This window comes from Anabas testudineus, chromosome 10 (assembly GCF_900324465.2).
Source record: "Anabas testudineus chromosome 10, fAnaTes1.2, whole genome shotgun sequence".
NCBI classification, from domain to species: Eukaryota; Metazoa; Chordata; class Actinopteri; order Anabantiformes; family Anabantidae; genus Anabas; species Anabas testudineus.
This window is the reverse complement of record NC_046619.1, coordinates 4,859,660-4,885,330: the sequence shown is the minus strand read 5'-3', so window position 1 is coordinate 4,885,330 and position 25,671 is coordinate 4,859,660. Positions and strand designations below refer to the sequence as shown.

At 38.7% G+C, this 25,671-nt stretch overlaps 1 protein-coding gene across 4 annotated transcripts in view; it reads right to left on the bottom strand.

Moving 5' to 3' along the window:
• si:zfos-2326c3.2 (mitogen-activated protein kinase kinase kinase kinase 4) overlaps positions 1-25,671 on the bottom strand; it is a 48,424-nt gene that overhangs the window by 9,901 nt on the left and 12,852 nt on the right. For 2 of the 4 annotated variants that reach the window (XM_026357180.1, XM_026357183.1), the window contains exons 4-21: positions 25,015-25,140; positions 24,738-24,848; positions 23,157-23,247; positions 22,840-22,970; positions 20,667-20,721; positions 20,380-20,458; positions 18,977-19,149; positions 15,231-15,303; positions 14,676-14,799; positions 14,004-14,120; positions 13,395-13,520; positions 9,169-9,234; positions 6,073-6,411; positions 4,640-4,774; positions 4,160-4,288; positions 2,366-2,436; positions 1,711-1,790; positions 170-258 (exon numbers count right to left, since the gene is read on the bottom strand). In XM_026357180.1, the coding sequence (XP_026212965.1) occupies positions 170-258; positions 1,711-1,790; positions 2,366-2,436; positions 4,160-4,288; positions 4,640-4,774; positions 6,073-6,411; positions 9,169-9,234; positions 13,395-13,520; positions 14,004-14,120; positions 14,676-14,799; positions 15,231-15,303; positions 18,977-19,149; positions 20,380-20,458; positions 20,667-20,721; positions 22,840-22,970; positions 23,157-23,247; positions 24,738-24,848; positions 25,015-25,140 (2,115 nt within the window). The remainder of the gene's footprint in view (positions 1-169; positions 259-1,710; positions 1,791-2,365; positions 2,437-4,159; positions 4,289-4,639; positions 4,775-6,072; positions 6,412-9,168; positions 9,235-13,394; positions 13,521-14,003; positions 14,121-14,675; positions 14,800-15,230; positions 15,304-18,976; positions 19,150-20,379; positions 20,459-20,666; positions 20,722-22,839; positions 22,971-23,156; positions 23,248-24,737; positions 24,849-25,014; positions 25,141-25,671) is intronic. The other 2 variants (XM_026357181.1, XM_026357184.1) reach the window with 2 other exon arrangements.

Below are 25,671 nucleotides of genomic sequence, written 5' to 3'. Positions count from 1 at the left end.
ATGCATGTCAATCAGACTACACACACACACACACACACACACACACACACACACACACACATTTAGTCTATAAACTACATTACATACAGTACATGTGCCCAATGTGTGGCATCACACCAGATTTTGGTCACAGTCTTGCAAATTTCAAAGAAAAAAACATTTCATTTACATGTGAATGTCTGCTGGTTACAGTTTCTTGCATTGTCCTGTGCTGCTGCAGACGGTGCTGTAGAAGAGGACTCTCCAGCTTGAAGTACCCTACAATACACAAACATACACACACATCCTTTCATTAGCTGCACTTATGCACTGTGAATAAACCAGCAGGGTGGTGTTAAGGAAAACAGTGAACCCTTACCACACAGAGTGGTTTAATTACCACTGACAAACAAGGCCATTGTTAAAATATAGCAACCTTTGCTTGCCCCTACATGTAATTCAGACACTGTGTATCACTAGGTTGGATGTCTTTATAGCTATAAATTGTGTAGCTATGCTGGAGTAGGTGCAGTGTAAATAGAGTCCAAACCTAGCGTGCTTGACAATTTATAAATGTGTTTACTTTGTAAAATATAGAAAAAATGGAGAAAAATTTCCTTTTTACAAATCCAACAAACATGGAACGTGGAGCATCACTAGTTGTCTAATGCAGTCGGTTCCTGGTAAACTCATGAATGTCATTCATTCTCATCTCCACCATTTCCTGAAACATTTATACTATTAAATTGATAAGCAGTGGATTTTTTTTTTCACTGATGCTGATGCTACTTGGAAAGATGATTATGAGAATGGTGAGACTTAACCAAAAAAGTTGACTGGTAGTCATGACACCGAGCTTAATGTTTTGACTTGTGATAATCACCTTAATGGATTTGGGTTCGACATTAAGTTGTTTTCCTGGGTTCAAAAATTCCACAAATGTTTACAGCAGTAAACAGATTTCTAATGATACAAAACAAGAAAAGGCAGCTGTTTTCAAGCCATTTCAAGCAATGGAAGTGTGCGTGAAGTGGATATAATCCCTTAAATAAAGCAACATCTTGTTTGTTTTGTAGGGATTATGAAATATTCAGTTTTACAGTCATAAAAACTGCTTGCACCATCAGTTTTATTAGTTCTCCCCTGCTACAAGCTGTGTTATGACTGCTTTTATGGTATTTAAACCAAGGCCACAAATACCCAAGCTAACAACAATATGGTTAAAAGAAGTTCAAAGCAGCTTTATATAGAGTTTTCTCACAGTATAACTAACGAACAACGACTCACTGACTGATGCTAGCAGCCAAACTGAGGCATCAAAATCTGTAGATGAGATGTGTCTTTTTCTCACAAGTACAGAGGACACACTTTGAACATACAGTATTAGTTTATGGTGTGTGCTCCTGCTGCTTCAAAGTAACTGTATACTGAATATGTTTGTGGTGGGTTTGGTGTGGCTGAATAAATGTGGTATATATGTGTGTGTGCCTTCAAACATACTCTTTAAAGTATACACTAAATTGGCATACAGTATGTGTGGTTGGACTGTGTGAGTTAACCAGGAAAACCAGTGAATTTATGAGACCACACAGCATTAGTTCACACCAGTACCACCACGATCTGTGAGGAAACAGTAGCCGACACAGGAGCCGTTTTAGAGCTGCACTTTTGTAGGTGCTGTTTGACATACAGCAGATAACAACATGTGACTAAGCCTAGTGAGGGAGAGACCTTGATGGTTGCTGCTCGTAGGGGAGACTCCATGAGACGCAGGCCATCCACTTTTATCTGCTACAGACACAGGACTGCCACTAGATGGAGAGAGAGACACATGCAGAGTGACACAGGTTGCGAGTGAAAGAAGAAACTGAGGAAACTGTGAGGGAGGTCATTTGTGATCAACATTATATATATCTAAGTTCTAAGTAATCTTGGGTATCTAAGATCTATCCATAATTGTTTTCTTAAACTACTCATTATTCCCTTTTATTTAGCTTTGACAAGACACGTATTGCCTCATACAGGACAGTTCTGCCTCTTTGGATGCTACATGCTCCACTAGAGTATGTTCACCAGCTAGTAGTCAACTATGTCTGTTTAATGTTTGGTGCTGCACAAGTGATGTATACAAGGTTAATCAGCAGTGCTTGTTAATGTTGATGAAAGTGAGGAGACTAAACCAGAACAGTAAAACCATAACCTAAACAAAGGCTAAAACACTCCCAAGAGCTCTTTTACATAATACATCCAGTGTTAGAAATCATTTTTCATAGATAAAGACATTAATTAATTTAGGTTAATGTATGTGTTTGTTTGTGTTTGTGTGTATGTGTGTGTGTGTGTGTGTGTGTGTGCGCTGCTTGTATAAAGTGCTGTTGTGCTCTACCTTGAAGCAGCCCTCTTGTGACTCAACACCAGCTCTCTACAGTAAAACTTAGAGGTAGTGCGTTCTGGGACCTGTAATTTACACCAAACAGGGGACAAAAGAAGAATCAATCAATCAGCAGACTTGATGGAAAAACATGGCAGTGAATAGTGAATACACAAAGAATGCAGCCTCCTGTTTAGCTTGTTTCACTTTTCATATGTCTGAGAGGGTTTTTTTTATAGGGATTTCTTGTCTAGCCAAGCAGGATTTCAGCTAATTATGAAACTGTTTCTGTGGTTATGAAACCTTTATGTAGAACGACTTCTACAGTATAGAGCAAATACTCAATATCTTTAATTACACGGAAATATTTTTACTAAGAATCTAATGATTTGGCTTTGCAATTTTAGCATTTCTTCACACTTCTGTGTTGCTTCTCTAAAATAGCCAAACCCCTGTCTAGACCTTACATACAGTGATAAAACATCATGAGTCATGCAGATCTCTTTAATGCCACCGATGCATTCATGATGACAACAGCAGAATTGTGAAATAATGCCAGATCGGTCTGTGTAAACTCTGCAAGCTATCATTGTTTCAACTGCATTTTCATAACTTCACCAAAAGTCTCTTTCCTACCAAGCAGCTGGTGACCTTACCACCTCTCATATCCTGGGTTAGATGACCCAGATAGAGAGAGGAAGACACACCCAGCAGAGCAGGAAGGGAACTGTGGAAATATCTGCCATCCATCTGACAAGTTGCCAACATCCTACATCTGACTCTCCTGAACACATACATGCCCAGCTTGGTTGGTGTCACGTCCTGTCCACTACTCTGAGTATGGATTTATATTTAAAAAAAAAAAAAAAAAGAAAACAACTTAAAAGTTGACTTGAGGAATGATGAAGTTGTTAAATTATTTGAATTTAAAACAGATCAACCAGAGATCAATCATCCTTAAGGCTGTAAATAGCTAAAAGTTGTAGAGCCGTAAAAACAATCCTCCTCCGCTTGCATGTTGTACAGCCTACCGTAAAATGACTCATACAACTGAAAAGATGACAATCAAGCTTTCATATTAGGTTTAACACTTAGATACAGCAGTTATGTGTAAAGTTACTATGATAATGTTCACAATATAAACATTTTCATGAAATTCTCAAAGCTGCACCACACTGCGTTCACACGAGAGAGTAGTAAGTTATTAAGTGCTCTATCAACTCCATATGGCCTGTTAGTTCAACTACATAACTTAACAAACAGCTTTATTGGGCTCCCCTCCTCTCACTGTAGTAGTTATAAGTTGTTTTATCAACTCCATATGGTATTCTAGTAGTAAATACACCTAACAGCGTATTCTCTTTGTAAAACACCTCGTGGGGGAGCAGTGACGTTAGCAGGAGAGAGAAAGTGAATGATGTGTTTTTGAGCTGGTATGTGTTTAGCACAGACATGCTTTTAGTTAGAGGCATTTCATAACAAACCTGGAGGTGAAAACACAACTCTCCCCTCTCTACCTCCTAGCACAAGCACACACCCACAAACAACAAATACATCCCCACACTGTGCCATCCGTGTGCTGTGTGAACCACTTCCTCAGCTTTGTAAGACCAGAATGTGGGGTAATTAACGCACACAAACACATTATACCAATCACATGTGATGCAGACTACATCCTGAGCCAGGCATGACAATAGCAACAAGTTCCTCCTTCAGTGACAGCTGTGAACAGTTTAAATCATGTCTCAGTCATGTCAGTCATCAGACCTGCTGGCCTGTAACATAATGTGGTATTCAGTTGTCACTCACTTTAGGTGGTGCCTCAACTGAGTCCAAGAAGACATCATCAGTTGGCGAAAAGAGGGACAACGGGGAGATGGCCATATCTGACATAGAGCTGCTGTGAGGAGCATCTCGACTAGAACGTAGATTGGCATTCTGGGAAAATAAAAGGTTAACTCATTTGTCATGTGTGGACATTTGTCTTTAATTTAACCATTTACAGTTTTTGCAAAATCACAGCAATTATTACACTTCCAGAAAAGATTCACTAATAGTATTTTTGAGCAATAATGAAAGAAATGAAAGTGTATACAAAATTAACACAGGACGGTGGCTAAAAAACATCCTGGACTGGAGCGGAATGAGAAAAAAAGTTCGGTATGTATATGTCTTATATATCTTAAATGAAATAAAATAATAAATATTGCAAAGAAGATTAGAACAGGATACAATCAACTCAAAGTAAACAGTGTACATATGTGATGTGATGAAACTGTTAATACGTACATGGCTAAGATGAGCTCTCTGCATGGCTGGTGTACATGGACTAGAGCTGCTCCCAGAGCCCAGCCTTGAGTGCATCTGGTTGGGAAGACCAGCAGCTAAAAGCAGCCTGGCTAGATTTGATTCCTGGAAGTCCATCTAAAGCATAAAACACACACAGTGAGACTGACTAATTGCTGTTTGCATATGTGTGTGTGTGTGTGTGTGTGTGTGTGCTTTGAATCATATAAAGACTGAGTCATTCATTTGATCAGATAAACTAAATAACTTTGCTACTGTATAAAAAAAAAGTACATATTGAGACATGTCATACATCCTGTATCTGTCCTTCTTGTGTGGTAGAACATATTAAAGAAGATACAGTGTAATACTGGTTTCCATCACGATAAGGTGTGCATGAAACTGGAAGAAACTGATGTGTTGGAGACTTAATTCAGTGCTTGAGGGAGGGCATTATGAGTGGACATGATTGTAGTCTATATTTTACAACACACTTTAGGATCACTCAAACTATGTCAACATATATATACATATACATACATACATACATACATACATATACATACATACATACATACATACATACATACATACATACATACATACATACATACATACATACATATATATATATATATATATATATATATATATATATATATATATATATCCCTTACACAAATCTTCTCAATGGAATTTATTTCTTAATTGTTTTGAGTCTTAAGTCTTTAAGATCAATCTTAAGATGTTCCACACAGACAAATAGTGACCCTGTCATGAGAACAGTGTCACTAAACAGTCACTGTTGCATAAACAAACATTAGAGCTACAACTCCAGATGCAGCTAACTGTTAAGTCAGGTATCAACATGCCAATATAAAATATTAACAGTTATATGAACTTTTAAGCACCGTGATGCTGATGATCCTTTGAATGCAGACTAAATCTGTTGAACCTAAACAAAAGGTATAATTTCTAGCAGCCAGTCTGTCAGGGCTGACTATGACCATGGGAAAAAAGTGTTTTTCTCGCTCTAAAAACTGTTTCCTGTTCATGCGGTTTAACTACCAAAATAAAAATAGAAGCTATAAACCGCATTCTGTCACCCTACACCAAGCATAAGGATATGCCATCAAAAATTTACTTGATAATATTTTCATAAACTATATGAAACCGATTTCATGTTTTCACAGCTTCGTAGGAACATTTCAGTGTTTCAGTTAAATTCCTAGAGTTGTCACACCCAACATGGAGAAAATACATTGCTAGCAGGAACCTTAGTGGCCTTTGGGTTAAAAGGGTCTATCAACTGAGACAAGAAGGATAGGAGGAGGGAGTGAGAAAAGTAAGCCAACACATTAAGAGGGACAGACAGAAGGAGAAATTTTGGATGTAAAAGTGAGGAAAGAAGACGGCTGAGGGGGGCAGGGCTTTACCGCTGAGCGCTGGCTGTTTGCAGGGCAGCTGGGCGAGGAAGCAGCGGCAGCAGCAGTAGCAACAGCAGCAGCTGTCTTCCCACCATTAGCTGTGAGCTTCTGGACAACTGCCACAGGCTTGTCTCTCTGCCTCTGCCTCTCTCTCTCCCTCTCCCTGTGTCTGTGGTCGTGCTGCAGAGACAAGAGCTGGGTTTGGTCCTTGGGAAGGGTGCGGTGAGACCTCCTACCCGCTGAGGGCTGCTGATGCTGGGCCAGAGGCTGAGGCTTAGCTTGTGGCTGTAGCTGAAGCTGATAGTTCTGAGCCTTATGCTGAAGCAGCTGGTTTGGAGCCACGAATCTCTACGTAGCAAACATAAAAAGCACACATAGAAACTGACGGACCATGGGAGGGTAGGAAATAAGGTATTTGATTCCAGTTGGTCAAAATAGGAAACTGACACTGATAATAAGACTTAATACTTTAGCGTTGTCTGGTTAAAGGATTTATGTACATGTTGACAGACCAAACACAAGTTCATGACTAACTCTCCATATAGTATAAACTGTACAAATAAAGTAAGTTGTGTGCACATGCTATGTCCTGGACAAAATGGACACTCCCAGGTTCTATAGATATTTACAAGACAAGCCACAGCTGTTGTGTAAAAAATGTCTTGGAGGATGACATTTGCTGCGACACATATTCAAAAAAAGCGCATGCAGTAAGGACAAAGCTGATTTAATTCTTTTCTATTTGTGTACATTTGCCAAAATGGGAAAATACTCAGAGATCAGTCTGACGTAGACATGCAGCAGCTGGTTCTCGGCTGGTTTGAGAATCTGATTTGTAAGCACAACATTCTCCAAATAAATTGCAATAAAAGCACAAATAAATAAACTACTATATTCTAGACATCACATCTGGCTGGCCAGAAAACCCTTTTTTCATATTATATAACAGAACTAATAGATGCTACATATCTGCTAGAGAAGAAGAACATTTATGTAGCTTATGTCTGTCACAGACTGTTTATACTTTTGAACACTTAACTGTAGATTTAATTTTAACTGGACGAAATAGGTGTTTTTGACCACTAATCTACACTTACAACCTATAACAACACGGTAACATTGTTAACATTAAATCTTACAAAAACTTAGTGGAACAAAACACTTTCTGAAGCTGCTCCATACCCAGACATGTTCATGTTCAGACAAAAACAGACACACTCTAATTCATCGCTTGTGCTCAGGGTTACGATAACAAGTCATGTAGCTCTCATAAACTACTAGAACAAAGAGAGGATAGACACATGGTGTGCCATCCTGCTGTCCACCTGAAACACAAACATGGCTGCCACATGACAGCTGGTTATTACCAAAGACTGAACACTATCTTCCTCAGACTGAGAGGAAACATGAGAGTCTAAAATCTCAACATACTTTTCTAATGTTGTTCAAGTGAACGGCATGTTAGTCATGAAAACAGATCAGCTTTTGTGGTGCCTGGTAACAAGAACTATGTTCATCACCCTCTAAAGAACCAACTTAACACAGTATGCAAAATATCTAAATATAATAATAAATAAATAAAAGATCAAATATTTTACCATACTGAGCTCATCTGTCAGACTAACATTAAAGCTGCCGTGGATAAACTTTTCATACATAAACACAGATCACAGCAGTAGAATGCACTGCCCATTGAGCAGCACCAGTGAAGACGAACATCTCCTTGAGTGACTTGACAGTTGGACTTCACAGTTTTACTAAAAATATATCCATGTATCAACTTGCTTTTTTTTTTTTAAATCTACAGGCAATCAAGCACAAATGAAAAGTAGCTCTCATTATACCACAGAATCACTGGACTGTCGGGTCAGAGAGACAGCAAAGAAAAACAGAAATACAAGGGACTTTGGGAGGCAGTTAAAAGAAACAGAGAAAGTGTTTCAGAAATAGAGAAGTGACAGTGAAAGTGAGAAGAGGCATATTTGGTGGATTTACACTGTATGCATGAAACCCCTACTGAGATTAGATAGTAACAGTTTGGAAGGGAAAAGCTGAGAAACAAGTTTAAAGGAGAGACGCGAGAAATGAAAGCGGTTCCATGCTGTGAACGACAGGGGAAAGAGATGGAGAGAGGAAACAAGTGAGGAAAGGAGAGAGCAGGCATGCTGGGATCAGCAGAGGCAGAAGAAGAGAGAGACTGAGGTGGACGGGGAAGGCTTTAAAACAAAAGTGACGGCACGCTGTGATAAGGGTTGGCTTAAAAGCTTGTCAAGATCTGAGACTACTGGTGCAGCACAGTGTAATGTCACTGCTATTTCTCTGACTCTCTACTGGAGTCCCATGAAAACAGTGATTAAAAAACTCTCTCTCTGATTAAAGATCTCTTACTGTCTCCTTGATAAGACAACTTCAATATACTGTTATATTTTAGTAGATATTTAAGAAAGCGCTCTTTTTCTCTGTAGTTTCAGTACATACACTTCATAGACACTGACGTTTTCTGTCACCTTCCATTTGTTGCTCATATCCCTGCCTCACTCCTTCCATTCCCTACTAAAGGTTAAGAAAGGTCAGTGACACAGGCAGCACCAGTAAGTGACTCGAGTCCTCGTGAATTTCAGATAAATTCGTAAAGCTGAAATAATTAGCTTTACGAAATAATCTTCAGTCATCACCAGTTCAGACCTCACAACTGTATCTTCTACAATAACTGACTAATCTTTTGATTAATCAAATGTAAGACAATGCTAAAAAATGATGCTAAAAAAGTCCTAAAGCTAGTGTCATTGTTCAGCAGTACACAAAAGATAAATGTAAAATAAAAATAAGAAGCTAATTCTCGTAATTGAGAACAGTAATGACATTTGTGCTTTAAAAATAACTCAAACACACACAGATATATACAACAAATAATGCAGGAAAAGCCCACTTAACACGTTGCAGACGCCTACACAATGTATTATCACTGACCGAAAACTATCAGCAGCATTAACCATCTGCCCACGTTCATCTGAAGAAATTCTACCTGCGCTCGCTCATACTGTTTGAAAAACTGAGGAATTAAAGACAAGCTGAGTGAAAAGATTCAGAGTGAAGTTTTGTTACCTGCTCTGCTGCAGAGTCCAGAGGCCTTACTGACACATCAGCACTCCGCTGTCTGCCTCCCTGGTCCTGCTCAGACACACACACACACACACACACACACACACACACACACACACACACACACACACACACATAAACACATGGTTGAATTAAGATATCTGTCGTCACATTCTGTGACTGTGATTGCTTTCTGTTTAACCCAGACAACAAAATGTAATCTTAACTCAAATTTTAAATTGTGAGAATATAATGACATAATGAGATAGATTATGATGAGATTATCAGATAGTATCCTTGTAATGTCTTTGCAAGAATAGAAAGACACACACGCACCGAAGCTTACTTTAATTAGGGTACACTAAGGTCTTGAGCAGAATTCTGAGAGGTGGGAACTAAAATATTCAGAGTGTAAGAGATGGCATGGAGCTTTTAGCTAACGCCCTCAACTCTAAATATTTCATTGTGGCCTCTTTTTGAATTTCTCCTGGAAACCCCTTGTGTGTCTAAATAGTCCACCCTGGAAATTGTTACATTTACACTGTTTAATTGAATCTAACCTCTTGAAATATTTGCTGGGGCTGCACCACTGCCTTTAAATTGTGTTTGTTCAGTTTGGCTCTGAAGGGTCACATTCACCAGAGCTTGAGCTGAAACAGCAGCTTAATGACATGACACCATGACAAAGCCTCTGTGATGAAGTTTGACAAACCTAAGTTCCTATTCAGTGATAATCCAAGGTGAGCACACAGGAGCTTCTTTTAGCAAGAACGACAGTGAATGTAGAAGAGGTATAGCACCTGAGACAAATGTTGCAGGGTGAATACACAGACTGGTTTCCCAGAACTTAAACATACAACTCAGTGGTTCGATAAACCACCAATTGCAACGATGTCTGCAAAACACACTTTTTATATTTAAATGTGTCACAAAACCACATCAACAGGAAGATACAGGGTTTGTGAGAAAGACACTCTGATAGTACTGATAACAAAGAATACATTTAATCAAACATGGGTTGATTACATTTCTTGTGAAGAATATTCTTAAAAAAGCAAATAATCATGAAATAATGAAATAATCATTTAGCAGGACATTGATGCCTGAGGAAACTGTCTTTACAGAAAGGTCAGGATGTCCTTTCCTCGACATAAAGGATATCAGCTGTCAGCTGCCAGCTCTTCTTCTGATCTATAACAACCATAGAGTTAGGTGACAGCAAGGCAATTTTAGAGAAAATAGTTACTGTTGGTTTTTCACAGCAGTGCCTTTGCTTCCAACTATATGGTATATCCAGGCAACTGGTTTGCTAAGCATATCCACTAAAACCACTCTACTCTACTCTTTCCCACTGATCAGCTCCACTAGTCAACTGAGAGGGTGTGACGTATCCCCGAGGAGAAACAAGATGAGCCTGCACGCTTGCATTGCAATGAGGCTAAACAGTAGACGGTCACACATGTCCCCACTGCAGGCATGAAATTTGTTATGATTTAAATTTCACAATAATCTATCATTACACTGCAAACCACACATTTCTACCACAGATGGTGTCGCTGAAGAAAATGTCAGGAGATCACCAAAATCATCAGGACACATCAGTTCTGGGAATTGGTACTGAAAGTAAAAAACCTCCCACTGATACATGTGATTGTATTTCAGTATTAGTGGAGCTCTGACCACAGTTATCAGAGATGCTAATAGCACATTTTTTGTGCAAGTGAATTTTAAAATTGCCAAAAGCTACTAATTTCTCTAGATCACTGTCAAATTATAGTATCTATACTGTAGTAGCTTTCTACTATTCCCTGACATCTCCCACTCTATTTGTGTCCCCCTCCTTCCCCAACACAGTTGTTGTAGTGTATTCACAAACATTGCTCTGTTATCAACATCTCATTGTTTAACTACTTTGGATGGAAAGGATAAGGCAGAAACCTAGTGTGTATTGCCCCTTTAAATCTACTATGGTGCAGAGGTCCTTTAAAGTATAGATTTTAATATTAAAGATGTGGTAAAGATTTGCTCATTTGTCAAATCATAAACAGTAAATGGAACTACTTCTACGTTATATTTAACATCATAGGGCACCATACCATAGAAACAGACAATGTCATCAGTTCTAGTGAGACTGTCAAGTGCATTACCAATCATACTACAATCTACTATCTATACCCACTTCTCTGCACAGTTGCTCAGCATTCATTAAAGCGAAACTGCTGATAAGCTGTCAGTGTGTTAAAGGATGTTGCAGTGCTCATTTTTCTAATGATAACAAAGCAGTGAAGAGACTAGTTTCTTTTTCCTTTTCAACAGAGTTGTGTAAAAGCACCCTTGATCATTCCCTTACCCTACTGAGATTCACAAGAGACCATTCAGGTTAGACCATTTCTCAGTCTATAAGCCAGCCCAACATGTGATGCTTGCTAAATCAATCAACGTGTGATTGGAACCTGCGCACTCATGCAAATTCATCATCTGGCAAAATACAAGGCATCACATACTCACTGAACTTGTTGCATAATAAACAAAGATGGATTAAAATTTAACGAAGCAACAGATAGATCTATTGCCTGTGCTCAATTTAATGGCTCTGAGACAGTCTGTGTAGTCAGAATCTAAAATGTACAGATAGCTCTCTGCCACACACACACACACATAAGAACACAAAAACCAAAGAGACATATTACCTAACTAGACAGACGTTGATAGAATTGAAAGACAGAGTCCTCTACATGAAGAAATCACAGTTGCTAATCTGATCTGGGGTTTACACCTATTGACACCAGTATGTGGGATAGATTTATTAAGCACATGTTAAAATTAATGTCTAAAAAGTGAATCTCAGTAATAGTTCAAAAAGTCATGTTATTTTGTTTTAAGAGGCTGGAACTGCCAGACACACTTCACTCAGTCTCGACATACTACCTACAAAATGTGTACACAGAGACACACAGTTCCACATGCGGTGTCAGGAAAGGTCCTACAGATAGTATGATGGTAAAAGTTAAGTTTTAAAAAGATAGTTATTTTATGGCAACTCAACTGAAGTAAAGAAAACTGCTAAAAACCTTCAACTTCCTTTAAAGTGCTGTGAAAATGGTTCTTTATTATACAAACCTCTTCTTTTATACATATAACATACCTCAAGATCTCACTCAAACTGTACCCACATACTGTTTAGTGTTTAGCTTATCTATATGAGCAGAAGGCTCGAGTTTAATAAATTGTAAAGTGATTTAAGTTAATGGAAATGTATTTAAAAGATCACTTTCCATCTTATTGTTTTGTCTCAAAACGTTTTTCTACCTAATACTGATGATAAAATGTACAGATCTGTCCAAAATTAAACTCTCTTGCACATAATATTACCTGGGTTAGAAAATGCAGAAACAAAAGGCAACCACTACATCATCATGTGTTTTAGAGGAAAACAAGTTCACGTGTTAACTCACGTGACAGCCTCACACATACATGCACACACGCACACGCAAACACACGCTCACAGCTGACCTTCCACAGCATTTTGATAAAACAGACATGTTGTCTACAGGCTCTTTCCTTTTTTTACATGATATGCTGTTTTAATTTTTTATGTCAGTTGTTAATGAGCATGTAGCGCAATCAAAGACATTTCAGAAACAAGCAACTTAACACCTCAATGTTGCGTTGATCAGTATTTTCCTAGGAACACTCATTTCTGTATATGTGATGTAAATGGCTCACTTGTAGTGATGAAACAACCAATTATTGCACAAGTCTGCAGTTTCCCAGTATGTTTTGGCACATATCTTTGGTTTTATGGCCCACAGCTTTACAGTTTGGCTTCCTGACAGCCCTCGTCAGTGTAGTGCAGTCTGTAAGCAGCTGTTTGGCCAGAAACATGACTTAAAATGAATTATAACATTGCTAACCCATACAGCCAAAAACAAAAAATCGCTATGACCATCAGTTAATAAGTCAACAATAAGTTTCTATAATCTGCAATACAATTTCTTTGTAGTTTGCCATATTTGGGAATTTGCAGTATTTTTATATACTGAAGTGCTGAACATCTACAGTAGAGATACTGATTCACTGAAGATACTAGTAAACAAATATAATTTCACCAGTATCACACCTCCAGTGGTGTGGCTAAAAAAAAGAATATTTTTTTCTAATCACACTTAAGAAAGTGGAATCCATTATTAAAAAAACAGAAGAACCCTTCACTTTCAGGTCAGCTTTACCTGTCTCCTCCTGTTTCTCTCGTCCAATAGGATTCTGTTGTCTAGAAGGTCAGTCTCCTCCCCGAGAAATACCTCCTGAAGCTCCGCCCACTGGAAGGCACACTCTGTCTGCTGCCGCCTCTGCTGCTGGAGACAGAAAACTGCATAAGAAAACTGTACACAGAAATATTTACCACCTGGTGGTTTTAATGTTGTGGTGGACAGGGGTTAGAGTGGGAGAATATCTAATGCTGGTGGTCGACTGGTGTCAGTGCATGACAGAGTGCCCGTGCTGATACCGTCTCGCCATAACATTAAAACCACCAAATGGTGTTAATCTTGAATTCATTATTGTATCTAGCGTGTTACATGCAAATGCAACAGCCGTAGTTATGGTGGAGTCACATCACTAATACAAACAAAATTAAAGGCGTCTGAGCAGTTCGAGTGGGCAGAGTGAGAATGCTAGTGAAAGGTGACACTTCAGTCATTCTTGTAGAGATGTAGCTGATTACAGCTGATGGATCTCAACTCATTTTCTCTTCCCCTAAAAAGTTTCATTTCCAGCAGCACTCTTACCTGCTTCCTGACCTGTGATACAGAAGAAAAGTGTCTTTGAGCCGTACTTACATCCTCTAACTTTTGCCGTTGCTCATGTTGCTGTTGGATCCTCTTCTGTCTGTCGGCCGCTAACTGCTGCTTGTATCTTTCCTGCTCTGCCAACTGCTGTCTGTGCTGCTGTAAGGCCTAGAGATGAAGTATACAATGACAGACAACTGTAGAAACTGCGTAGTGTGTGTTGATTTAAAGGTGAAATATATTGAGGTAACTTAACTGTGCACTAGCAATACTGAAAGGAAGTTAGCTTAACTCTGATGCAAAGTCGAATTAACTGCTCCAAGACTAAAGGCTAAATGTGGAGTATACAATCGGACTGGAGCTCAGAAGAGACATTTTGTGAATTATCTCATTTGTGTTCAGTTGATGTGCTATAACCTTTATCGTGTGCCAGTGTAACTACTACTGTCACCTCTACTACTACTATTATTACTATTACTAATATTTGTATATTTTCTTTCCTTGAAAAATGTATAAAATGATTCATCCATTATTATAAAAGTTGCTGATTAATATTTAGCTTACTTTAACTAACTAACTAACTGAATAATCATTAGCTCCACAAATAATCATAACACAGATTACATGCACTGGACTACTAGGTTCTGATGGCATCACTGTAGTTTGCTTTAATTTATATAAGAATATAATTTGAGGTCAAAAAACGGCCGATATTAAATCTACCTGTTGTCTTTGTTGACCACCACCGCCTCCATGGCCTCCGTCCCGGCCTCCATCATGATTTTCTGTCTGTAAACGAAGAAACTCCCGCCTTAACGTCCATTCACCAGGAACATTCACTATGGAACTGGGAGAGAGAAAAATGGTCATATAATAACAGAGACTGTTGCAGTATGTACTGAAGTGCGTTTAAGAACTATTAGAAAACGTGCACATTCAAGCTCATCCTTAGAGAAAATGCTGAGTTTGTAGCACCATCTGTTATTTGATGCCCAGGGGCAGCAGCAGAGAGGCTAGTGCATCTGTCTATAAACATACACATATAGCCTGGAGTGATTCGTTTGGAATGGACAGTGAGTGTAATGTTAGGAAAAGCGGTGCTACTACGTGACATAATTGTCAATAATTCCCATTGCAACTGTATCTGTCATCCATCTTAGGAATTTAAGTCAATGGCTGCTTTTATTTGTGCACTGAAATCTGCACAAACTGATGAGCTCTTAGATTTTTTCTTATTTTATCATGAGACCAAAATGTATTGACAGTGTACACATATACCTGGGTTCTCCCTCCTCCTCCGTCACTTCGTCTTCCTCTTCTTCACTGCCACTATATTCATACTCTGGACCCTCTGAAAAATGGAGACAGAGAGAGGAGGGGGACGTAAAAAAGTAGTTTTAGTTACTTATTGAGTTACTGTATTATCGGGTCATTAGCTATTAGGTAGAATTAAATAAATAAATAAATAAGTAAAATCTGAAAATTCAATGTCTCGTAAAAGAAAATGGAAAGAAAGTGGAAATAAATTTGAATTAATCAACAACTATTTTGAGAAATAAATAATTAGACCATAAATTAAACAATAAACAAATGTTTTACAGATTGACTGAATAATGTATTCATCTAAATATGTGAACATGTAACAGCTGCACAGTACCTTTACTGAGGTGTCCATGTGAACACTGGGCTCATGTCTGTTTGTAAAGCTAGCAGGTTATCTGCTAAAAAATTCAGCATTCGTTGTGAGAAATGAGGTTATGGGTGGGGTACTGAGTGGATATTATTCTCTGGCGAACACTACTGAACCAACCACTGTTTCATTACAAAGCTCTCTATGCCTGCCATGTTGTTTCTTCATCGTCTGCTGCCAGTAGCAATTTTGTCATTACCGAAGCCACACAAAAGTACAGCGTGGCCAAACTTGGGCAACAAGAAAGTAAATGAGAGTCCTGTTTAGCTTAAGACATATGGGACAGAGTTGTTGTACTGTAGCAATGCTGAGTCATCTTAATCCTGAACCCAAAGAACACACTAAGAAAGTTCCTCTAGTTTCCATATACACCTCCCACCATGAAACCATAACACAAGCAGATCAGAGTAGGTGTACAAAAGGTTAAAAATAAAACAGTTTATAAAATACATACTGGGCTTTATTAACAACAGTGACAATTACAATTGTATTCCTCTGAGTTTGACCTCCATGTATTTCATAATTCATGTGTATAAGTTGCATTTCTGTCTGTGGCCACCACACTAAAATTACTGTTCCAGGGAAGGCGTACTGCCTACAAACTGGGAAGACGGGTCGAGCCAACATAGCAACATTTGGACGACATATGGTGTGAAAGTAGCTCGGGCAAACTTGAACACTTACTTGACACCACCATATGTTGTCCTGAACTCATCGTAAAGTAACACACTACAGGTGTGTTTGATCCAACCAGTAACAGAGACTGATAAGTTCTACTGAAATGAAAAGAGGAAGTGTGTGCTCTGTTTTTGTGATGTCATGTTTGAACCTTTTGGCTTCAGTCATGCCTTTCTGAGCCAACTCTGCAGGAGGGGAATGTATTTTGAGGGTTAATGCCTACTTTCACTAACCAACAACCTCTTTTCTTTGGAGTGGTTCATCTTCCACAACATGGACCATTTTTGGTGAAACTGTACTCCTGGGTATACTGAAAATGACAAATCCTTTTTGCATCATGTCCGGAGCATTGGTTTTTTTCAGTTTTTCCTGCAGCAGTGACTTTTTTTCCCACACGTACTTAGACTACCAGAATTTCAATATTCTGAAGGGGCATAGGGACACACACACACACACACACACACACACACACACACACACACACACACACACACACACACACACACAGACACGGCACTACACATGCAGCATGCACAAAGTTTACCAGTCATTAGTGTGTTTTTATAGGCTAACAGAAGATTAGAACCAGATGGCCATTCTGTTTCCTCCTTCCTTCCCCTCAGCTTTTCTCTCTTACTCTTACTCTCGCTCTGGTCTCTTTCTGTTTCTTGCCCCCCCACCAAGTCTGTCTTTCAGTTTCCGAAATGAAGATGAATAAACCTAAAGGACAACACAGGGATTTCTTACACTGCTTGAAAGTCGACGTGAGAACAAAAGAAGAGCAAAGTCAAAAATATTCCTGTGTTCTCCTCCCTTTCCTTAAATCTTTTACTCTTACTGTTTGAGTGAACACTATCCACATGCAACTCATCCAGAGTAGAATCAGTCTCTGGACAAGGATAAGGATAAATTACTCTCACACTGTATGTGCCTTCCTTCCTCCCTCTCCATATTCCTAATTTGTCTCGCTCTTTGTCTCTTTTTCCATCCCTCGTTCTCCTTCTGTGTCGGTTGTGTAAAATGTCCCAAGTGAACGCAGTAGAAAAGAAGAGGAAAGGCCAATCATGTACAGCCTTCTGGCATGGCCAAACATTCTTCCTCCTTTCCTCCCTTGCTCTTTTTGTCTCACCGTCTCACTGCTACCCCTCCTTTGTCACTAGTGTCTAAATTCAACTGAATTAAAAATATCTGGCATAGGTCATACAATTCAAATATTTTTGGAGAGGAGGGGAACTTTCTGTCTTACAAGTATTAGTGTATCAACTGTTGTATTTTTAGAGATATAAATATATGTATATAAAACATCCTAGAAAGCCTCATAACTAACTACTTACATTCATCACATCACATTAAACAGGTTTGTTTTAACTTCAATAATGGTGGTTTAAATATTAGCTGTGAAGATGTGAAGACACAGCAGAGCGTACAACAGTATTTGCATAAAGCTGTAAAAACTGTGGGTAACACTAGCAGTGAAATCAAACATTTCAATAAAACAGCATGCTGTAAATCACAAGAAACACATTGTTTGGCAGCTTGAGGAAAGCAGCTGTTGTGCAATCAGCACAGTTGGTACTCACCATCACTAGGCTAAAAACCAGATGATACTGTGAATTTGTGAAACACAAGGGATACTCCTGTGAAGTGGTTTATTTGTAAAACAAGCTCACATCAGATTCTTCGACTGTCCCTGGATGGGAATCCCAAAATTCTGACAACTAAATTCTGACAATGAGTTGAGGATCTTCATCTCTACTAAGCCTGGGTGTACGTGAGGGCAGGCGTTCATGTTTGAAGGTTTCGAGTGAAATGTTGTCCCCTGTGAGTTTCTGTTGGATATTTTGTAATTGTGTCTATGTCACTATATTTAAAAGTGTGTCTATGTTCCCTACGCAGAATTCCTTTATTACTACACTAACACACACACAGTATGAAGAAGCCAATATTATCAGTGCAGGTTCCCCACCAGGACAAGTTAATGTCAAACATCACTGTCATCATCATGTTGGGGTGAAAGGAAGGAAGACAGAAAAATATCAGTCCAGTTTCAGTTCAGTTAATCATAGTACAGGAAACGCTTTACTTACAGTCTCAAATTACCTTCTCCTGTCACTAGACTCAGGAAATTGTGCAATTTTAAGATTTGAGTGAGGCTTTTGATACAGCGGACCATGCCATTCTTTTATATCGCACCACTTTGTAGGCATTTAAAGCACTGCTCTGGAGTGGTTCTCGTCATACTTAAGAGATGAGTCTGTGAACTGTGAAGTCTTGTTTCATTGCTATGTCGCAACTGTATCTCCCTCTAACTCCGGACAACGCTGCTTCTGTTAATTCTTCTGTTAATTCCATTATTATCCATGTCTGCAGCTATTGCAAAATGCTGCTGCCATACTAAGAAGTGGAACAAAGAAAAGAGATAGCATTACCCCTGTCCTGATGTTACTGAATTAGCTTCTGGTTAAATGTCTTATTAAATTTAAGATTTTGTATATGTTTTTAAAACTCTTAAAGGACCGGCTCCCTAATCCTTTTTAGACCTCCTCTGCCCTTACAATAGTTAGTTTTGTGTACAAAATCCCCCAAATCTGGTAACTTTTACTTCATCCAACCATTTGCTGGTACAGTTGCTGTGTGCTGTGCTGTTTCTCCTCACCTTTCTCTCTCTTCTTTCTGGTTCTGTCCAGGTGATCTTTGAGCATTATGCGAACTTGTCTCTCATTAGCCAGGTCTCTGATGAAAGCGTGTCTCAGCAGGGTGTCAGTGGTGGGGCGGTGCAGATGGTTCTTGACAAGACAAGTATCAACAAACGACAAGAAGCGCTTTGACCTATGAAAGACAGTGGGAGAAGGTGCACACTAATGTTACAAATAAAATACACACTCTGTAACATGTTCCACATGCAAGATACTCAGATCATTTCTATTAGGTATGACAACATGCACCCACTTCATGTTGAGATGAAAAATTCCTGTTAATTCATTGTGTCATAGATTAAATTCAATTATTTAAATCCAAATTCTCGCAAATTCCAGGATTTATAATTTCAGAATTCCTAATTGTATTCCCATCGTAACCTTAAACTTCAATTTAACTTCATCATGTTTAGTCAGTTAAAGGGCTTGCTAAAAGAGGTCTATAAATACATTTATAGAAAAAAATAATTAAACAAATAATAAAAATGTGAAATGACTTGAATGAGGAACTATTTGACACATATAACCTACAGACACACATATTCTGGGTATAACAGCATGAGATGTTTTTAAAATGCAATTCAAAAGCTCAAGCAATGCATAAAGGCATTTTACTTGGTCAATATGCAGTTAAAGTTGCAAGAAAAGAGAATAAGAAAATGTCTGTAACAGAATTCTCCTATTTGTTTCCACTCACCTAGAGAATGCAAGCTAGTTAGCACCTGGCGAAGAAAAAGTCTGGCAAAAACATGATAGCTCTGTTGATAGTTCGACTCAGGCAATGTCCGTGCACAGAAATGCTCCTAACATTTAAGACGTGTGTTGTCTGTGCTCTGAACTTAGAAAACAGGGAAGGAATAAGTGTTGCAGATTTGTTTTGCCGCCTTAGGCAGGCCCAAAGGTAACAAGGCTGGAAAGCACCACCCCAGTCTGTTGGAGCTATTAAAAGCTGTCCTATGAACTAGTACTTCTGATCACATTAATAATGAATGAAAGTCAGCATGAGTTCATCTGATCTGCAGACGACTTAAAAATAAAATATAAGGGAGAAGGAGAGGAAAAAGAAATAAGAATTAATGGAAAGAGATTAAGAAGGACAGCAACCACATATATACTCTTAGTGTTTTCGGTCCTTTTTAAAGACAGTCTATATGATCGTGATTTTTATTTTTAAAACTTTTATCTCAACATCTTTGGCAGTCCTGTGAGTTTGAGTTTTTGGTTTCTTAATGAGAAGAACTGTCAGAAACCCACAGCAAAGACACCTTTTCAAGCTGTGTTTTCAGAAAAAAACCCTAAACACTATCCCCTTCATGATGATGTGAGCATATGCGTGTGAGAGGCAGCGTGTTCGCAGACTTACCATTTCTTTGATTTAAGTTTGGGTGGAGGGTTTCGTGGAATTAGAAACAGTGCTCTCATTGGATGCATGTCACACAGTGCTACAAACAGAGATAGATGGTCAGAGTAGAAGAGAGGGTGATACAGAGAGGGGAAGGGAGTGAAAGAGAGGAACAGATGGGAAGACAATGAGTGAAAAGTGATCCTGAGTGCAAATATACACTCTGAATGTACAAACAGTGACACACTGTAAGTAGTTGAACACATCAGTCAAGAATGTCTGTCTGTGCAGGTGTATTTCTAACTTACGAGGGGCTCCTTCAGCCATCTCTAGAGCAGTGATACCTAGCGACCAGAGGTCACTCTGAGAAATGAAAAAGATGGGGAAAGGGTAAGACTGATGCACATACACAGCTTAGCTTGAGCTCTATAAATATTCATGTAAACTTCAAACAAAATCTTTGAATTGAAAAATGTAATCAGTTTGTGCATTGTGTGAGAATATAGATGCAGAAATTACACAAACAATTTCTAACACTTCGAAGCCAAACATCTGCCAATTAAACAATCAGTAGACTCTTTCCAATGAGGTGCTGGATTACCTCCAGAAAACCACCAACAGAAGCTAATCAGTACTAGTAAATAAAATGTTTGCTTGAACTAACAAAATTGTTGTATAAATAATGAGTTGAATATACAGTGGCAAGAAAAGACGTATGTAAATCTTTTGAAGTTTTAAGGTTTTCTGCATGAATTTGTCATAAAATGATCTGATCATCAAGTCAAAAGTATTAACAAATATTATGTGCCTAAAATATTAACACAAATTAAAACAACCATAAAAACATCATAGTAATAGTGCTAAAAGTATTTGAGTAAGTAGCAGCTTCCTTCGCGGTGTCCTGCCATAGACACCCTGCTTGTTCAATGTTTTATCTACTGTAGACTCATGAACACAGATGTTAGCCAGTTCCAATGATGCCTTCAAATCTTTGGCTGTAACCCAGGGTTGTTTCTTTACCTCATTGATGAGTGTTTGTTGTGCTCTTAGGATAATTTTGACTAGCCACCTACTTCTTGGTAGAGTAGCCACAGTCCCAAAGTGTCCCTTTCCAGCTTTATGTAAATTACCAATTCTTGATCATTGATCCTCCACATAAGCATATTCTTCTTGTGCGTAGAAAACTTAAAAAATTAGAGTAGGTTTTGTCAAAGTAGTAGTAGTCTAGTCCACACCTCCAAACTAATTTTCTTAACAGGACTATGTATCCTAGCACATGACTCCAGTTAGCTTTTTTGAGGTCATTATTTAAAGGGTTCACAGTTCACTTTTTCGAGTCACACTGAGGTTTTCATGGTTGTTCTCAATAAAGACACAAAAGATCCAATTTTTTTTTGTGTTATTACTTTAGGCATTTGTATTTGTTAATACTTAGATGAAGATCAGATCACATTTTATGACAAATTAATGATGAAAACCATGAAACCTCAAAAGGTTCACATACTTTTTATTGCCACTGTATGTGTACGCTTAGTCCCCATAAAGCGTCATAGGAATGATGTTTTTTGTAGGCCAACTTGGAAGTTAGCTCACTACCCAATAGGGTAATTTTCCATTAGGGTTTAGATTATTGCAGAAAATAAGTTCTGTGAAAAACAAACGTTTATGATACATAAAATCCTACAGCACTTTATTTACATGCTCATGTGTTTTCTGTGGATGGGATAACCAGTGAATATGAAAAAAAAGGATAAATGTAAATGCATCCTAGAAGCATTCAAGATGGACTGAAATCTCAGGAGGCACATTCCACCCACATGTAAAGGCATCTGTCTCTCCAAGGCACATACATAACCTTTACTTCTCTGATGTGTAACCACATCAGTAACACTTTGTTATGCCTATGCAGCATCTGTCCTATGTTATAACGGTAGCTAAGTAACACTTAAATCATTGCTCATTGTTCCTGTCTCATTAAAGAGACTGATGGAAGGCTGAAGCTGCTGCTTTGCTAATGTTCTGTGTAGACATTGTGTAAGTGTAAACAAAGTGCATTAATTCACATCTGGAATTTGTATGGACTTATGAGACACTTGTGATGATGAAAAGGGTAAAAGGAGCCTTAGTTCAGCCAGAGTTCATTGTAAGCACTGCTGTCTCTCTTCCATGTTAGTATAGTTGTATGTGGTTGATTTGTTGTTGCATTAAATTATGCCCATTTGCATTTCTTAGTTTTTAGCTTCAGTTAACATCATGTTTGGCCTGCATTAACTGATCCTAAAGCACTAGACCTTTCACTGCACAAATCAATGTTTCTGCTTGATGCCTTACTTTAATATTCAACAACTACAGTAAGTCACCCAAGCTGATGGGAACTAGACCATTTCTCAGGGTATTTTTTGCAACCCCTCAAAATATCATATCACTACAAATTCCCTTGAAGTAGGCTAGAAACATGACTATATCTGTGCCATTAAGTACCCTGTAGTCATATGTGGCCTCAGGGTTCTCGTCGCAGGCGATGACCTCCGGAGCCATCCAATAGGGAGTACCGATGAAGGTGTTCCTTCGACCAATGGTCTTGTCCAGCTGAGCTGACACTCCAAAGTCAACTGGAACATAAAAAATGTAGGACAGCTTCACATCTCAAACTACCACAATTATTGCGTCTTTGTGAGGGAGTCTTGTGGTTGTGTGATTTATGTATGTATGCATGACTGTATGATTGTTCTGCAGTTTTGCCAGGAGGTATGATCATGTGTCTCAGAAACCACAGTGCATGTGTTGATGTGTCATACCCAGTTTGACTTCAGCATTCTCTGTGAGCAAAACATTTTGTCCCTTAATGTCTCTGTGAATCACATGATGGGCGTGAAGATGGGAAAGACCCTGGAAGACAGGCAGACGCACACAGTAAACAAAAGGAGTCAGATGATCTCTATAAATATGAAGTCGCCAACATTCACTTTCTATTTTTTGAAGGAATTCAGACGAGTGGAATTTATTTCAGGCTTGTTGCACTGCCTTTCCTTTCCAACACAATCCTAAATAACTTTTCTTTAGGTGGCACGGACCTAGAAGCACAGGCAACAAATCAGTAGCACAGTTTGAATATGTGTGTGTGTGTGTGTGTGTGTGTGTGTGTGTGTGTACTCTTGCTTCTTCAAAGGAGGTTAAATAAACAGAGGAAGTGAGTCTTATTTCAGACAATGACTTCACCATGCTATGCGGAGTGTCTGTGCTGTGTGTCTCTGTTGTGTGTTTGTGCATGTTGCGATATTCTAAAACAATGGGGAGACAGCGTGGCTGACAGCAACAGAGAAAACACTGACGACAGTCCAGTAGACAGAGAACTTTTTTTTTAATACTAAAAAAAGTCATCTTGGTTCATTTGACATATACTACTGGATGTGTAAGCCTGGTATTAGAGCCACAAACACAAATGCTGATGCAGAAAGCAGCACAAACATCCCAGAGTTTTTCTCAGGACCTTCTGATCTCTCATAATGATAACCATAACATCTTACAGACATGTGTTTTAAACTAAGTATATAAGTGAAAAAATAAATCAATTATTCCCTCACAGTCACAGTGGGAAAACATGAGAGAGATTAAAATCCCCGGACATAAAGAAGTATCAGTGTCAGTTGGACTTGTTCTCTTTGATGTTTTGGCAAAGAAGCCAACAGTAAAAGTAGCACGTTTCTTGCACAATAGCAGAAGCATGTTTGCGTTTTTCCCAGTGCTACCCAGCACATTAGGAAGAGGTTCACTTGTGATTCTGTGTCTGTATGTTTGTGCAAGTCATTTAAAGATTGAGGGTTAAAACGCTGGGTCACATAAGCAAATCAAAAAACAAGGATTTGTGTCAGTGTGGTACAGTACATCAGATACACATTTCCATAGTGTATAGACGTCCTTACACTTTAGAACTGCACAGTGCTAAAGGGTAAGGGGTTATTTGGAGTCTAAGTTTCCTCTCCTACACATGCAGTGTTTGGTCTCTGATACTTGGAGCACTTCCAGAGTTTACATGTGTATGAAACCGAATCATTGGCACAAAAGTGTGTGTGCAGAAAACCTTAGATCATAAGTTTACTACAAGCCTCTGTGAGCAGTTTGGTCAAAAAGTGAGTTTGAAATACTGTGCAGCACACTGATAATATCAAGTGGAGGTTAAAAATCACAATATGTAGAGAGAGCACTAACAAGTTCACATTTCAGATCAGTAAGTATCTGGGTCAAAATGTTTTAGTCAAAAATGATCTGTGATACCAAATACTGCAGATTTTTCTAAACTTATTTAACGTCAACATTGGTATGAGCCAAACAAGTCCAGTAGTTGCTGTGTATTCATAACTGCATTACTTCAAACATACCCTGAGCACCTCTCGGCAGATGTAAGCAATCCAGTCCTCTTTCAAACAGTTTCCCTTGGTCTTCTTCACCAAGTCTGTAACTGAGCCAGCCCCACAGTACTCCATCACCAACTGGATGAGAAAAAATGAACAAATGTCATTCAGATATACACAGGAGCTACAGAAAATAACTATAAATATTATGATCTTAAAATGTGGCAGAAACATATAGAAATAAGTCGTCATTTCTTCTCCTTTTGGCTAAAAATAAATAAGACAGATAGAGTGGTTTACACACCCAGAGTTGGTGGTCCTGTCCAGCAGGACCTTTCTTAATAAAGGCTCCATAATAAGTAGCAATGTTTCTATGGTGGGAATAACTCTTCAACATGTTGATCTCCAGCTTTATCTCCTCTTCTTCCTCCTAAATATGACAACAAATGGAAATAAAGCTTTGTGGTTATTCAGGTGGTAAAATCACGACTAATTTGAATTAGAGTAGAGTAGAGTCTGGCGAACGGTGTTGATGTTTCTCTTCAACCTTACTTTTTCTTTTTCCTGTTGTTTTTTCTTTTTAGATACACATTTACGTGTATAAAATATGAACATGTTTAATCATGCCTCTGTGTGAGGCTTCTCTAAAAAAAAGGAAGAATGAGGAGAGGTAGAAGAAAGACTGAGCAGAGGAAGCAGAGTGGAGCTAGAGGAGCTGGATGTGGCTGTTAATCAGCAAAGAGGAAACAACAGCGAACTTCTCCCAGTCACCGACCTCCATTAAATCTCCACAGGACAGGAGGGCAGAAAATGACAAGGCAGAGTTTGAACTTTCACCCCTATCTGAGACACAAAGCCTCCTGCCTGTGTGCGTGTCTGTGTGTGTGTAAGAAGGGAGATAATAGCCAAGCATTTCCTTCTAAAGAGTTTGTCTGCAACAAAGAAGATCCACAGTCTCATT